This window comes from Chelonia mydas, chromosome 2 (genome assembly GCF_015237465.2).
Source record: "Chelonia mydas isolate rCheMyd1 chromosome 2, rCheMyd1.pri.v2, whole genome shotgun sequence".
NCBI lineage: Eukaryota > Metazoa > Chordata > Testudines > Cheloniidae > Chelonia > Chelonia mydas.
Window position 1 is genome coordinate 39,610,733 of NC_057850.1, and position 17,500 is coordinate 39,628,232.

Consider the following 17,500-nt stretch of genomic DNA (forward strand, 5'->3'; position numbering starts at 1 on the left):
GAACTACAGGCCGGTCAGCCTCACCTCAGTCCCCGGAAAAATCATGGAGCATGTCCTCAAGGAATCAATTCTGAAGCACTTAGATGAGAGGAAAGTGATCAGGAACAGTCAGCATGGATTCACCAAGGGAAAGTCATGCCTGACTAATCTAATTGCCTTCTATGATGAGATAACTGGTTCTGTGGATGAAGGGAAAGCAGTGGACGTGTTATTCCTCGACTTTAGCAAAGCTTTTGACACGGTCTCCCACAGTATTCTTGTCAGCAAGTTAAAGAAGTATAGGCTGGATGGATGCACTACAAGGTGGATAGAAAGTTGGCTAGATTGTCGGGCTCAACGGGTAGTGATCAATGGCTCCATGTCTAGTTGGCAGCCGGTATCTAGCGGAGTGCCCCAAGGGTCGGTCCTGGGGCCGGTTTTGTTCAATATCTTCATTAATGATCTGGAGGATGGTGTGGATTGCACCCTCAGCAAGTTTGCGGATGACTCTAAACTGGGAGGAGTGATAGATACGCTGGAGGGTAGGGATAGGATACAGAGGGACCTAGACAAATTGGAGGATTGGGCCAAAAGAAATCTGATGAGGTTCAACAAGGACAAGTGCAGAGTCCTGCACTTAGGACGGAAGAATCCCATGCACCGCTACAGACTAGGGACCGAATGGCTAGGCAGCAGTTCTGCGAAGAAGGTCCTAGGGGTGACAGTGGATGAGAAGCTGGATATGAGTCAACAGTGTGCCCTTGTTGCCAAGAAGGCCAATGGCATTTTGGGGTGTATAAGTAGGGGCATTGCCAGCAGATTGAGGGACGTGATCGTTCCCCTCTATTCGACATTGGTGAGGCCTCATCTGGAGTACTGTGTCCAGTTTTGGGCCCCACACTACAAGAAGGATGTGGAGAAATTAGAGAGAGTCCAGCAAAGGGCAACAAAAATGATTAGGGGACTGGAACACATGACTTATGAGGAGAGGCTGAGGGAACTGGGATTGTTTAGTCTGCAGAAGAGAAGAATGAGGGGGGATTTGATAGCTGCTTTTAACTACCTGAAAGGTGGATCCAAAGAGGATGGATCTAGACTATTCTCAGTGATAGCAGATGACTGGACAAGGAGTAATGGTCTCAAGTTGCAGTGGGGGAGGTTTAGGTTGGATATTAGGAAAAACTTTTTCACTAGGAGGGTGGTGAAACACTGGAATGCATTACCTAGGGAGGTGGTGGAATCCCCTTCCTTAGAAGTTTTTAAGGTCAGGCTTGACAAAGCCCTGGCTGGGATGATTTAGTTGGGATTGGTCCTGCTCAATTGGCAGGGTGTTGGACTAGATGGCCTCCAGAGGTCCCTTCCAACTCTGTTATTCTATGATTCTATGGGTTTCTACAGGTATGTTAGCAACAAGAAGATCAGGGAAAATGTGGAACCCTTACTGAATGGGGGAGACAAACTCGTGGTGTTCGGGGGAGGTCCTGGATGATTGGAAAAAGGCAAATATAGTGCCCATATTTTAAAAAGGGAAGAAAGAGAACCCGGGGAACTACAGACTGGTCAGCCTCACTTCAGTCCCCGGCAAAATCATGGAGCAGGTCCTCAAGGAATCCATTTTGAAGCACTTGGAGGAGAGGAGGGTGATCAGGAACAGTCAGCATGGATTCACCAAGGGCAAGTCATGCCTGACCGACTTGATTGCCTTCTATGATGAGATAACTGGCTCTGTGGATATGGGGAAAGCAGTGGATGTGTTATATCTTGACTTTAGCAAAACTTCTGATATGGTCTCCCACAGTACTACTTTAACTTGCTGGCAAGAATATGAATTGGAGGAACTCTGACTATAAGGTGGATAGAAAGCTGGCTAGATTGTTGGGCTCAATGGGTAGTGATCAATGACTCGATGTCTAGTTGGCAGCCAGTATCAAGTGGAGTGCCCCAGGGGTTGGTCCTGGGGCCTGTTATGTTCAACATCTTTATTAATGATCTGGATGATGGGATGACACTAAGCTGGGGGGAGAGGTAGATATGTTGGAGGGTATGGATAGGGTCCAGAGTGACCTAGATAAATTGGAGGATTGGGCCAAAAGAAATCTGATGAGATTCACAAGGGTATGTGCAGAGTCCTGCACTTAGGCCAGAAGAATCCAATGCACTGCTACAGGCTGGGGAGTGATTGGCTAAGCAGCAGTTCTGCAGAAAAGGACCTGGGGATTACAGTGGACAAGAAGCTTGATATGAGTCAGCAGCGTGCCCTTGTTGCCAAGAAGGCCAACAGCATATTGGGCTGTATTAGTAGGAGCATTGCCAGCAGATTGAGGGAAATGATTATTCCCCTCTATTTGGCACTGGTGCGGTCACACCTGGAGTATTGCATCAAGTTTTTGTCCCCTCACTACAGAAGGGATGTAGACAAATTGGAGAGAGTCCAGTGGGGGGCAACAAAAATGATTAGGGGGCTGGGGCACATGACTTATGAGGAGAGGCTGAGGGAAGTGGGCTTATTTAGTCTGCAGAAGAGAAGAGTGAGGGGGGATTTGATAGCAGCCTTCAACTACCTGAAGTGGGGTTCCAAAGAGGATGGAGGTAGGCTATTCTCAGTGGTGGCAGATGACAGAACAAGAAGCAATGGTCTCAAGTTGCAGTGGGGGAGGTCTTGGTTGGATATTAGGAAACACTATTTCACAAGGAGGGTGGTGAAGCACTGGAATGGTGGAATAGGGAGGTGGTGGAATCTCCATCCTTAGAGGTTTTTGGAGGCCCGGCTTGACAAAGTCCTGGCTGGGATGATTTAGTTGGGGTTGGTCCTGCTTTGAGCAGGGGATTGGACTAGATGACCTCCTGAGGTCTCTTCCAACCCTAATATTCTATGATTCTATGATCCACTGAATAGTTTTTTTTTCAGCCTTCTCTCATCCAGTGGTATGTAAATTCCCAAGGACCCTCCTGCATGCTTTCCCACTGGTTAGAGACCCTACTTCAGCATGGGACCACAACATCATCCTTCTAAAATTTATGGAGCCCTTTTGATTCCCTCTGAGTGTTCTGCCTACTGTCTCACTCCCAAAAGTAGTAATGGCCATCACCATTGTCAGATGAGTAAGTCAGCTTTAGGCTCTTGGGAACCCCTGCATACCTTGTTTCATAAAGACAAGATGGTACTGAAACATTGTGCAAAATTCAGCCTCTATGTGGTTTCTGAGTTCCACTTAAACCAATCAATCAACTTAATTGTGTTCTTTCCAAAGCCAGTTTTCCACAAAAGGGAAAAAGAAGCCCTAGGCCTTGGATATATCCAGTGCTCTTTGAAAGAACATCAGTAGGAACAAATCTTTCAAACTGCCCTTATGTCTCTTTTTCTTGGCTGGCCACTCCGAAGATCTGGTCATTTCATCACAGAAACTTTCAGAATGAGTAACACATTGTCTCTCACTGTCCTACCAGCCTGCTGATGTACTTCTCCCACTGACTCTTAAGGCCCACTCCACCAGAGCCCAAGTGGCACCATCAGCCTGTTTCCTCAATGTGCTCATTTCTGAAATCTGCAAGACTATTACATGGAGCAGCCACCCTCTCATTTCTCAAGCATCATACACTGAACTTAATTGCTAGATCAGATGCCAAATTTGTGGAAATGATACTCTTCAACTGATACAGCTGATATTCCTCATCCCCACCATTCTGAAGAGAATACTCCTTGTGTAAGGATGCATATGGATGCATAGCCAAAGAAGAAAGAATGATTAGTCATGCTATGGTAATTGTGGTTCTTTGACATGTTGTCAGTGTGGATGCCACATATAGATCTGGGTGAAATATTCTGAATGAAACATTTTTTGCTGAAAAATGCAGATGTGGGTCAACTGAAAGGTTGCAAGTTTGCATTGAATTTACCAAATTGTTTCAGTCATAAAGACCCCAATAATTGAAAAAAGCTGAAATCTTTTCAATTCAAAAATGACTTTTTGTTTCAAAATCTACTTAAATTTCATTTTAAAAAAGGATTAAAAAAAAGTCAAAAATGAAACAAATGGTTTCGTTCAGCCTGAAACTAATTGTTTTCAGTGTTTTTGGTTTACCAAATAATCCCAACTTTTTTTTTAAATTTTTTGATTTTTTGGCTTGCCAGCAAACAGAAAAATCAGTTCTTTGCACAGCTTTATGCATGACCTCTTATTCCCTCACTGCTTTTGGAGTCCTCAGCTACCAAGGGGCTTTGAATTGCAAAGAAACTAAAGCAAGGTTGAGGCCATTCCACTCTTTATGCCCTTGCACAAGGTGGCACAGGCTGCATGCGCATTCCGGAAGGACATTGCTATTCAAAAGATTCCACGCTTGCATGCCAAAGACACATGCACACCTACACGAGGTCCACTCTGACTACAACAATTCAAAGAACGACAGTTACTGTAGGATATGTAACCATTCTTTAACATGTTAACCACATTGTGAATTATTAACTACGTTTGTACAGGTTAAACTATAAAGACTCTGTCGTGTTCATTATTTTTAATGATAGAGAAAATCTTAATTTCCCACTATTTTTATTTGACATGAGAGAATTTTAGAAAATCCATCCTTTCATAGTTGTGAGAGTATTAGTTTAGAGTTTTACTGTATTGTGGTGGATACAAGCAACTCTTGTTTTCTTTAAAGTGGGGTGATTATAACTCCTTACTTTTTGTTGTCATTGTTTTTATTATAGTAATGATCATAATGCTAAGGAGCCCCAGTCATGCACCAGGGAGTGTATTTAGTCAGAGATAAGAGAGTTATAAATTCCTCTTTTTAAGTTTCCTTAAGTAAATTGAACACTTCACAGTTGTTCTACAATTCCCACTCGAACTCCCCCAAAAAGGTGACTCAGAGTGCAAATTAAATGTGATTTGTTCATTTTTCAGAAGCTTCAACTCTAATCTTGCTGACCACTTTCCTTAATTTGCATTTAATGGCAAGGATACTGTTTCTTTTAGTTTTTCCTAGGTTTACAGATGTTTTCAGTCTCCTGACATGTATTTAATAGAAATTTTTATGTAGCTCTGAAATCTTCAAGAGTAGCTCAAGGAAAATATAGAGTGAGCTTATTTGTTTGTTGTGAACGAGGGGGAACGACATGGTATCTGTCATAGATAAACTTGTTATTTTTTCTGATCATAATTATGTCTTATGTATGAAGCATAAGTACAGTAAGCAGAGCAAGAAGAAAAATAATTAGTTGTTGGATGATGCAATGCTATAGACCTGCGTCTGCCCCTTTAATGCTAATACCTGAGTTACTTTTTGGCCACATAAACTATACAATATAAAAGCTGGGGGGGATCATAAAGATTTTTTTTTAATAGGTATTATTTTTTTCACCAGCACCTCGGCCTCCTTCCATCAGGAACCATGCTATTGCTATCTCCTGTTGGATCATGGCTTCCCCCCCAGCCTTTCCTCCTCTCCAGCTCTGACTGCAGAGAGCCAGGAACCTGATCCAAATCACACTGAATTCAAATGGAGTTGAATCAGGCCATAGGAGAGGAAGTAGAAACAGGACCTGAAGCAGAGACATTGGATAAGCCCTGAATTTGGCTCATTGGTGCATGTGTGTGTGGTTGTCCATATTTGAAAAGATGAATAGAGGCAGCAGCTGCCTGAGCTTACAAAGGGAACTGGGGCAACAGCTAAGGGAGACTTGGGTAAAGTGTGGAAACATACATACATTTATGTGAAAACGTCACAGAATAAATGGAGGAAGCACCATGGATAGAAAGGAGTGGAAGAGTTAAGTGAGCAGGTTCTGGGGAACAGGAAGCCGATATTAAAAAAAAAAAAAAAAAAAAAAGGAAACCGTTGAAAGAATGAGAAACTCAGAGGGAAAGCTTACTAGAACAGAAAGATGTAGAGAGGGCATGGAGGAGGGAATAACTGAATGAAGCTGAGGCAGTAGGGAGAAAACACAATACAGAAATAAAGGTTAGTGAGTGAAAAGAAACTAGACCAACTGCTAATATTGCAGTAAAATTATAGTGAATGGGGAAAGCCAAACAAACAAAACCCACAGCACCAGAGACACAGAGGAAAAGATTCACCAATGTACCTTAGAAAGAAAAAGTTGGATGAATAAAAGTAGAAAGGGAAAAAAAGTGAGTAAGTTTGTTATTAATTTATAGGAAGTCTAATACCAAATTATATTTAATTGTGTTTTTTTCATATACCTGTGATTCTGGCTAACTGAGGGGAGGCTGATTTTGTGGGCTACTCAAAAAATATTAACCAGGCTACTTGCACTCTCCAGTCCTGCTCCAGGGTAGATAAACATCAATGGTTGGGGTTTTTTTCTTTTTCTTTATTTTTGGGGAGGGAGGGTTGATTTTTTTTAATTTAAATATTGGTTTATTTTAAAAAAATCTATTTAAAATTAAATTTGAAATTGACAACATATGTTAAAGCCTAGACATATAATAATGTGTTAAAATCATGAAAATTAAACACAAAAATTGTAGTAAGCAGTTTGCTTCTAAAGTTTTAAAGAAAATCAGATCACTGAGCTTGTGGAAGTCAATGGTTAAGTGCCTGGCCCCAGAGTTTGTTGAAGTCCTAAACCAGACTCTTCTACAGGTACAGAGGGAATATTTTCTTCATTACAATTTATTGAACTAGGTCAGTTCAATGGCTAGTTCATTCAAAGTTAAGAAACCAATTGGCAGCTGAAAAAGCAGGAAAGTAAACAAGTTGTGAGAGGAAGAGATCTACTAATTTTAAAATCTTGAAGGACGTGATGACCAGGAACAATAAGTTCAATTCACTACCTTCAAATAATGCTTCCTTTGCTTAAAAAATGAGTTACTTTTAATGCAAAACATGTTTTGATAAGACAAAAAAAATCAAAAAGTTTATGCATCCAGCACATTTAAGGTAGTTTTATTTAATTTAAATAAAATAAATAAATGCTGTTTTTGTGCATTTTTAATTGAATTTGAATTTCTATCTATATAGAGCTTGACATAAATCACAGTTAAAAAGTTCATCATCTAGTAAATTAGAAATGCATCATTTACCGTTTTCTAACGTAAGAATTGTAAAAATTAAGAACCTCAATAAATGTAAATTAAGCTATGCTACTGTTTAAATAAATGTATATAGATAGAGTGCATCTTCCTGCTTAGCAAAAAATAGTACCAAGTTTAGTGTAAAGACTCTATTTAGTTGTAAATCAACATGTTTTAGTGGTTATCAGTGAAAATAAACCTTTCTTTAAGAAAATAAATAAAACATGATTAAAATTGATGATTTAAATCAAGGTTTCTTGCTCACTGATTTAAATCATGATTAAAATTGGTGATTTAAAGAACTTTGATTTTAATCAGTCTACCCTGTACAGCTCTGCTTCCTCCAAACCCTTAAAGGAAAAATAGTTAATAAAAATTGCTTTTTGTACGTCTGTGGGCTTCTTTAGGTAAAATTGATGGCATCCTTTGAACATATCATGCTTTTGTGTCTAGTTACTTTACAGGAACTGAGACCAAAAGAAAAAAAGCTCCTTAAATTTTGCAATAAAGTGCAAGCATACACACTGTAGTTGTTTTACAATTCTTAAATATACTACGGTGTACCACAGTCCAGGTTTGCAGATGATGAAATTTCTTTTCCCAGCAGATCAGAAAGCCCACACACTCATACATTATACATATGCCTAAAAAGATGTTTGCAACATTCTCCTGCTCCTCCGCCCTCGCTGTAGTTTATTCTCTCTTTAAAACAGGATAATTCCACCCAATCTAGGTTTTTTCTTAGTTTGCTTTTAATGCTTATAATAAAAAAGTACAGGTTTGTCTAGTGTTCTTGTTTTTCATTTCAACTAGGTTACTTGTGCTTGTCATAGAATCAGAGAATCGTAGGACTGGAAGGGACCTTGAGAGGTCTTCTAGTTCAGTCCCCTGCACTCAAGGCACGACTAAGGATTATCGATCATCCATGACAGTTGTTTGTCTAATTTGCTGTTAAACATCTCCAATGACAGACATTCCCAACCTCCCTAGGGAGTTTATTCCAGTGACTAACTACCCTGACAGTTAGGAAGTTTTTTGTCCATCTAAACCGCCCGTGCTGCTATTTAAGCCCATTAGTTCTGGTCCTTTCCTCAGAGGTTAACGAGAACAATTTTTCTTCCTCTCCTTGTAACAACCTTTTATGTACTTGAAAACTATTATCATGTCCCCCTTCTCCAGACTAAACAAATGCAATTTTTTTCAGTCTTTCTTCATAGGTCATGCTTTCTAGACCTTTAATCATTTTTGTTGCTCTTCTTTGGACTTTCTCCAATTTGTCTTTCCTGAAATGTGGTGCGCAGAACTGTACACAATACTCCAGTTGAGGCCTAATCAGCACAGAGTAGAGTGTAAGAGTGCTTACTTCACTCCTGCTAATACATCCCAGAATGATGTTTGCTTTTTTTGCAACAGTGTTACACTGTTGACTCATATTTTGCTTGTGATCCATTATGACCCCCGATCCCATTCTGCAGTCTTACTTCCTAAGCAGTCATTTCCCATTTTATATGTGTGCAACTGATTGTTCCTTCCTACGTGGAGTACTTTGCATTTGTCCTTATTGAATTTCATCCTATTTACTTCAGATCATTTCTCCAGTTTGTCCAGATAATTTTGAATTTTAATCCTATCCTCCAGAGCACTTGCAACCCCTCCCAGTTTGGTGTTATCCGCAAACTTTGTAAGTGTACTCTCTGTGCCATTATCTAAATCATTGATCAAGATATTGAACAGAACTGTACTCAGAACTGATCCCTGCGGGACCCCACTTGATATGCCTCTCTAGCTTGACTGTGAACCACTGATAACTATTCCCTGGGAATGGTTTTCCAATCAGTTATGCACCCACCTTAGAGTAGCTATATCGAGTTTCTGTTTCCCTAGTTTGTTTATGAGAAGGTCATGCGAGACAGTATCAAAAGCCTTACTAAAGTCAAGATATACCACATCTACCGCTATCCCACTTCCACAAACCTTGTTACCTTGTCAAAGAAAACTATTAGGTTGGTTTGACGCAATTTGTTTTTGACAAATCCATGCTGACTGTTGTTTATCACCTTATTATCTTGTAGGTGTTTGCAAATTGATTGCTTAATTATTGTCATTATGTTTTTTATTGTACTGGTAGAATTTGTATATTTATAATATTTATATTATTTGAGTACAACATTTTATGATTCATAGTATTCTTTTATTCTGGATGTAGCCTCTGGGGAGATAGTTACATAGACCTAATATAGCGTTTTTTCTGTTTAATAGATTAACTGTCCTATTCGATGGGTGAACTCTTTTGACGTCCCACAAATGGCAACATATTTCAGACATAATTCTTTTATGAAAAGAATGAGAGTGGGAGTTCATGCCATAATTTATATGGCACTTTCTAGCCATCTGCTCTGTAAGGCTATGATCCTGTTATATACGGAGTACTCTCAACTGCCAGTGAAGTAATTTACTCGTCGTCTATACACCATCTGTGCACCAGTTTTGCTAATTCAGTTTAAAACCACATCTTTAATTAAACTGCTACAACTGTGTATTATTTTTATTTAGTACATACTGATATTTGAGTTTGTATAACAATAAGTAGACATTACATGAATCAGTGCAGAGTTAGTCCAATAAATTCATAAACATAGCTTATTTTGTAGGGCAGTAAATCTTCCATCTTCAGACAGTTTTAACTTTTCCTTTCCTTTCAACTAAGGAAACGCTACTTCACCGCAAGTACAAAGACCTTCTTTCATGGACTACTTTGATAAACAAGATTCCAAGAATAAAAGCCATGAAAACTGTAATCAGAACATGCCTGAACCCTACCACATATCCAAAAATGTTTTTCCTGATAACTGGAAAGTCCCTCAAGATGGAGATTTTGATTTTGTAAGTACATTTACAGTGTTACTTTTCTAATGTTTACTTCCTTGCATACTGTTTATTTTATATATGCTAAAATTAATTAATCCTTTCTATAGCTTTCTAGTAGTGCAAACAAAATAAGTCATCTTTCAAGGATAACTTCCAAATATTTAATAATAAAGTCATGTTCTAGCTGTTATAACAACACAGAACATGACTTCTAAAAGAGAGTGGTAGATTGGAGTGAAAACATTAAAAAAAAAATTCCTTTCAGTAAATGTATTCTCGGCGCTTTTCAATTTTGTATTGTAGTTTTTATCCTTATCAAACTGCTTGTGTGACCTAGTTTATTAAAGCCTTCAAAAATATGAATATACTGTAAATGGGTTTTTTTGAGTTAATATCTCAAGTGAGACATGTAGAAAGAATTTTAAACTACGCAGAGCAATTTACATATCTCCTAAGTAGATTGAATAAGATCATTTAATGTGTCCTTTGAGTCTTTTGGTACAACTTGTATTACAATTCCTGTGATTTCTGGAACAAATTATTACATCTTTAGAAATAATACGCTGATCTGTTTGCTCTCTGTTACACTAGCTTGAATGTCTTTTGCTTCAAAATGTGGGGTTTTTTTTAAAGATAACAATGAAAAATATGGCAGAGACAAAAAGAACTGTTTCCAAGCAGCCAGTAAACCGATATAGTTTTAAAATGTTCTTTTATCAAAATGAAATAAATAAACTGATAAGATTGACTTGGACATGTGATGTATAGCTGTAACAGTTTTTTCCCCCCACTCTTTTATATTTTCTAACCTTTCTAAACAAGGGAATTTAACGTACCTATTGTAGCTTTAACATGATCTTTCCTTCACTACACTGTAGTAGCTAAATTTGATCACGATACCTTCAGAAATTGAAAAACACTGCATTTAATTTTAGGTGACAGCTGTAGGTGTGGGATTTTTTTCTCCGTTTTCACTTACTGTCTTTCTAAATAAAGCTGACTCTTACATTTAAGCTACTATGATACGGCAAGTGAAACATTACAATATAAACTGTTGCTGTAGAAGAATAAAGCTTTTGAATAAGTACACTGTTTTTTTCTATGCTACAAAAATACAATAGCCAGCATCTTCATAATCAACAAGTGAAATAACTAGTACATTATTCATTGGAAAATAACTATCTGTATCTAAATGTGGTTTATTATGGTGGTAATAAAACTTCTTTAGAACTGTTGTAAAAACTGTTTTGCTTTTACAGATGGGCGATAATTACAAACAAAATGAATACATCTGTAAATTCTAAGGTCCTGAACCTGTAAACATTTATCCACAAGTAAATTTACACAAATCATAGAAGATTAGGGTTGGAAGAGACCTCAAGAGGTCATCTAGTCCAACCCCCTGCTCAAAGCAGGACCAACCCCAACTAAATCATCCCAGCCAGGGCTTTGTTAAGCCGGGCCTTAAAAACCTCTAAGGATGGGGATTCCACTACTTCTCTAGGTAACCCATTCCAGTGCTTCAGCAGCCTCCTTGTGAAATAGTGTTTCCTAATATCCAACTTAGACCTTCCCCACTGCAACTTGAGACCATTGCTCCTTGTTCTGTCATCTGCTACCACTGAGAACAGCCTACCTCCATCCTCTTTGGAACCCCCTTCAGTAGCTGAACGTTGCCATCAGATCCCATCCTGACTCTTCTGCAGACTAAATAAGCCCACTTCCCTCAGCCTCTCCTCATAAGTCATGTGCTCCAGCCCCCTAATCATTTTTGTTGCCCCCCACTGGACTCTCTCCAATTTGTCCACATCCTTTCTGTAGTGGGGGGCCCCAAAATTGGACGCAATACTCCAGATTTGGCCCCACCAGTGCCGAATAGAGGGGAATAATCACTTCCCTCGATCTGCTGGCAATGCTCCTACTAATGAAGCCCAATATGCGTTTAGCCTTCTTGGCAATAAGGGCACACTGTTGACTCGTATCCAGCTTCTTGTCTACTGTAATCCCCAGGTCCTTTTCTGCAGAATTGCTGCTTAGCCAGTCGGTCCCCAGCCTGTAGTGGTGCATGGGATTCTTCTGTCCTAAGTGCAGGACTCTGCACATGCCCTTGTTGAACCTCATCAGATTTCTTTTAGCCCAGTCCTCCAAATTGTCTAGATTACTCTGGACCCTATCCCTATCCTCCAGCATATCTACCTCTCCCCCCAGCTTAGTGTCATCCTCAAACTTGCTGAGGGTGCAATCCATCCCATTATCCAGATCATTAATGAAGATGTTGAACAAAACTGGTCCCAGGACCAACCCCTGGGGCACTCCGCTTGATACCAGCTGCCAACTAGACATCGAGCCGTTGATCACTACTCATTGAGCCCGATGATTTAGCCAGCTTTCTATCCACCTTATAGTCCATTCATCCAATCCATACTACTTTAACTTGCTGGCAAGAATACTGTAGGAGACCATATCAAAAGCTTTGCTAAAGTCAAGATATATCACATCCACCGCTTTCCCCATATCCACAGAGCCAGTTATCTCATCATAGAAGGCAATCAGGTTGGTCAGGCATGACTTGCCCTTTGTGAATCTGCGTTGACTGTTCCTGATCACCTTCCTCTTCTCCCAAGTGCTCCAAAATGGATTCCTTGAGGACTTGCTCCATGATTTTTTCAGGGACTGAGGTGAGGCTGACTGGTCTGTAGTTCCCTGGATTCTCCTTCTTCCCTTTTGTTAAAGATGGGCACTATATTTCCCTTTTTCCTATTGTCTGGGACCTCCCCAGCTTGCCGCAAGTTTTAAAAGATAGTGGCTCTGCAATCACATCAGCCAACTACCTCAGCACTCTTGGATGCATTAGATCTAGCCCCTGGACTTGTGCATGTCCAGCTTTTCTAAATAGGCCTTAACCTGTTCTTTCACTACTGAGGGCTGCTTACCTCCTCCCACTACAGTGCAGCATTCTGGGAGCTGACTTTGTCTGTGAAGACCGAGGCAAAAAAAGCTTTGAATACTTCAGCTTTTTCTACATTATCTGTTACTAGGTTGCCTCCCCCATTCAGTAAGGGTCCCACACTTTCCCTGGCCTTTTTCTTGTTTCTAACATACCTATAGAAACCCTTCTTGTTATCCTTCACATCCCTTGCTAGCTGCAACTCCACTTGTGCTTTGGCCTTCCTCGTTACACCCCTGCATTCTTGAGCAATATTTTTATACTCCTCCCTAGTCATCTGTTCAAGTTTCCACTTCTTGTTAGCTTCCTTTTTGTGTTTAAGCTCACTGAAGATTTCTCTGTTAAGCCAAGCTGGTTGCCTTCCATATTTATTATTCTTTCTGCACATCAGGATTGTTTGTTCCTGCACCCTCAATAAGCCTTCTTTATAATACAGCTAGTCGTCCTGGACTCCTTTGCCCCTCATATTAGCCTCCCAGGGGATCCTACCCGTCAGTTCCCTGAGGGAGTCAAAGTCTGCTTTTCTGAAGTCCAGGATCTATATTCTTCTGATCTCCTTTCTTCCTTTTGTCAGGATCCTGAACTCAACCATCTCATGGTCACTGCTGCCCAGGTTGCCACCCACTTGTACTTCCCCTACCAATTCTTCCCTGTTTGTGAGAAGCAGGTTTAGAGGAGCATGGCCCGTACTTGGTTCCTCCCGCACTTGCTCCAGGAAGTTGTCCCCAACACTCTCCAAAAACTTCCTGGTTTGTCTGTGTATTGCTCTCCCAGCAGATGTCAGGGTGATTGAAGTCCCCCATGAGAACCAGGGCCTGTGATCTGAAAACTTCAGTTAGTTCTCCGAAGAAAGCCTCGTCTACCTCATTCTCCTGGTCTGGTGGTCTATCGCAGATGCCCACCACGACATCGCTCTTGTTCGAGGATGGCCAACTTGTGTCTCTGGAGCCACATGCGGCTCTTCAGAAGTTAATATGCAGCTCCTTGTATAGGCACCGACTCCAGGGCTGGAGCTACAGGTGCCAACTTTCCAATGTGCCGGGGGGTGCTCACTGCTCAACCCCTAGCTCTGCCACAGGCCCTGCCCCCACTCCACCCCCTCTCATCCCTCCCCTGAGCCTGCCATGCCCTTGCTCCTCCCCCTCCCCCCAGAGCCTCCTGCACGTCACGAAACAGCTGATCGGGAGATGCGGGGAGGGAAGGGGAGGCACTGATCCGCGGAGCTGCTGGTGGGCGGCAGGTGCTGTGGGGGGAGCTGATGGAGGCTGCTGACGCATTACTGTGGCTCTTTGGCAATGTACATTGGTAAATTCTGGCTCCTTCTCAGGCTCAGGTTGGCTACCTCTGCCCTTGTTGCTCTTGCCTCTAAACTTAACCCAAAGACTCTCAACAGGTTTCTCCAGTTTCATATTGACAGGTTTCAGAGTAACAGCCGTGTTAGTCTGTATTCGCAAAAAGAAAAGGAGTACTTGTGGCACCTCAGAGACTAACCAATTTATTTGAGCATGAGCTTTCGTGAGGTAGCTCACGAAAGCTCATGCTCAAATAAATTGGTTAGTCTCTAAGGTGCCACAAGTACTCCTTTTCTTTTTGCCAGTTTCATACTGTAGCTCTGAGCAATCATACTGCTCCCTCACATACAGTGCAACTCCTCCACCTTTTTTCTGCTGCCTGTCCTTCCTGAACAGTTTATACCCATTCATGACAGTGCTCCAGCCATGTGAGTTACTCCACTGAGTCTCTGTTATTTCAATCACATCATAGTTCCTTTACTGTGCCAGGACTTTCAATTCTTCTTGATTGTTTCCCAGGCTTCTTGCTTTCGTGTATAGGCACCTAAGATAACTCGCCAATTGCCCTGCTTTCTCAATATGAACCAAGGAGGATTCCCCTGTTGCACCTTCATCCTTGTGTTTCCTCCCAGTATCCCACTTCCCCCCTTACCTCTGGGCTTAGGTCACCGTCCCCCAGCGAACCTAGTTTAAAGTCCTCCTCACTAGATTAGCAGTAGTCCCACTGAACTCAGTGAGACTACTCACATGTATCAACTTGTTTGCTATGTGTATCAAGGCCTAAATAATTTATAATCTTTAGCAAGAAATCATATGGTGACTTACTGTTATTGAATCTTTTCAGTGCTTTAGCTTTTTTAAAATTCAACTGAAAAGATTTTTTAAATAAATAAATATACAAAATTATTTGAGATCTCAGATGATTGATAGAATGAACCAGTAGCACAAAAAATTACAAACATTTTAAAAGTTACATGAAGTGGTGATGCTGTTTTAAAAACCTACTAAAACTTGAATATGTTTTTACACAATATTAATTTGTGAGAGACAAGATGGATCCAATATATTTTACTGGACCAACAACAGTGGGTAAAAGAGACAAGGCTTTTGAGCTCTACAGAGCCCTTTAGGTCTGGAGCATATTACTTCACCCACCTTGTCTCTCTCATATCCTAGGACCAACAGGGCTATAACAATATTAATTTGTGGCAGTTGTTGCAAAATACATTATTGAGACTAAGAGGATTAAAAAAGGATTAGATGTTCATATGGATAAAACAAGAATAAAAGTATAAGTTACTTTATTTAGGATTAATGTTTTAGTTTGGTACTGGCTGCTGTCAGAGACAAGATACTGGATTAGATGGACCATTGGTTTTAACCAGTAGGGCAATTGTTATGTATTTATTTATTTTCAGAATACTTCAGTTTGTCTTTAAGCAGTCAGAAACGGGTATGTTTTTTTCAAATTAGAATGCTTTGAAAAAAATTATTGGCAATACTGCTGAAAGGTCTGCAAGAGACTTTCCAAAAGGATAAATCTCTGGGAAGCATGCATAATAAATTTCCTACTTATATGAAATCAACATTAATTTTTTAGATTACTGACATACAGTCTTTTAAATCATTTATGAAAAAGATAAATAATAGAGAACTTTTAGTACTAAAGAACTCTATTCTATCTCAAGTGGAATTATACTTAATGGGACCAAGATAGAGATTCTAAAAGTGAATACAGGCAATCGTGACTGCTATGTTTGTTTAGGGATCGAAAGTTAACGCTTTAATTCTAAAGTAAGGATGCTGCTCGAGACCCACTCTAATGCTAACATACTGTAATAGTGCTCTGTGATACCAGGTGGAAGAGCTAGCACCATGTCAGATGGTAGTGGCCAGTCTCATATGAAAGATGATATGATTATTCTGTAAAAGGGAAGAGGATTGTACTATGTTTTACCACACTCCCGAGGCAAATACATAATGTGCCAATGGTAGCAGCCAACAAATACTTTACTCTTTAGCCAGAAGGGCAGAACAAAAAGTGCCACAATACTGGAGGGTAACAGACCGTATTCAGATGTCTGGAGAGGGAAAAGTAATATCAAGTTTATTAGTGCATCTGGCTTTTGTTAATGCGGTGTAAAAGGGAAGATGTGCCAGTCAAACTTTGCAATTAATTAAAAAAAAGTCAGATGCATGTTTTAGCTTTAAACAAAGTTAATAGTAAAGGAAATATTTAAGATTTTTTGCTTATACAAGGGTTTTTAAAAAAAATGAAACTGGGTGGACTATTTTTGCATTCAGAGAAATAAAATATTGGGATTACCACTTTTTCCTGCAAGCATTCAATTGGTTTATGCTTGTGCAGAAGCGTTGGCAGAAGTGGGGCATAAGTTCTTCAATCCAGAAGGTATATTTTCTTTGTGTTGTACTGCTAGATAGTCAATTTCCTAGTCTATTTTATTTGCTAGTTTTCCAAATACTAACCAAAAAATTAGTTCCAGGCCAATGGGGGCTGCAGAAAGCGGCGCAGGCTGAGGGACATGCTGGCCGCCCTTCCTGCAGCCCCCATTGGCCTGGAGCGGCGAACCGCAGCCAGTGGGAGCCACGATCGGCCAAACCTGCGGACGCAGCAGGTAAACAAACCGGGCCAGCCCGTCAGGGGCTTTCCCTGAACAAGCAGCGCCCCTAGTTTGAGAACCACTGTCCTACACCTCCTCATGCCCTGTACCAAGGCTATATAAGGCTGTGTTGGTGAACCGCCATCACTTTCTTCTCAACCACCTTTGGCTAGTGGTGGAGTCTAGCATGTGCCTGTTCACTGTGTACCTCCCCCCACCCCTTTTATTAGTCTTTTAGCTTTATAGTTAGTTCTTAGTAGTAGTAGGTTTAGTACCATATAGTTGGAACATTTGTTCCCCTTTTCTTAAAATACACACACACATTTTTTTTTCTTTTCCCCCTACTGCGGGGCTTGAACAACTTTTTCTTCTGTCAGGAAGGCTGGGCTCCCCAAGATGTAAAAGGCGCCTCTCTTGTCAAGAAGTAATCCTCTTAGCGACTAGTACTCCCACTGCATTTGTTGCTAAAGGGAAGATCCAGTAAAAACAGGGAAATGAACTATAGAATACTAATGATGGAGCCAAGTCCAGCAACATCTCCCGCCCCCAACCCTGCCACATGCAAGAGGTTTGATAAATACTGTGTTCTGGGCAGGGATTCTGAGTTTTTATTTTCTCATCCAGCATCAAATTTTGTGGTTGTGGATGCAGTCAGTGAAAGGGGACAGACAGCATACCCCAAAAGCCACCTCTTATAATAAGAACCAAAAAAGTCTGAACTTGTTTGATTGTAACAGCTATTAATCAGCAACACTT

The 17,500-nt window shown here is 40.5% G+C and overlaps 1 protein-coding gene across 1 annotated transcript in view; it reads left to right on the top strand.

Moving 5' to 3' along the window:
• Window positions 1–17,500, top strand: part of STK3 (serine/threonine kinase 3) — a 284,928-nt gene that overhangs the window by 181,710 nt on the left and 85,718 nt on the right. Inside the window, 1 exon segment of the mRNA XM_037892225.2 lies at window positions 9,724–9,899. Within this exon segment, the coding sequence (XP_037748153.1) occupies window positions 9,724–9,899 (176 nt within the window).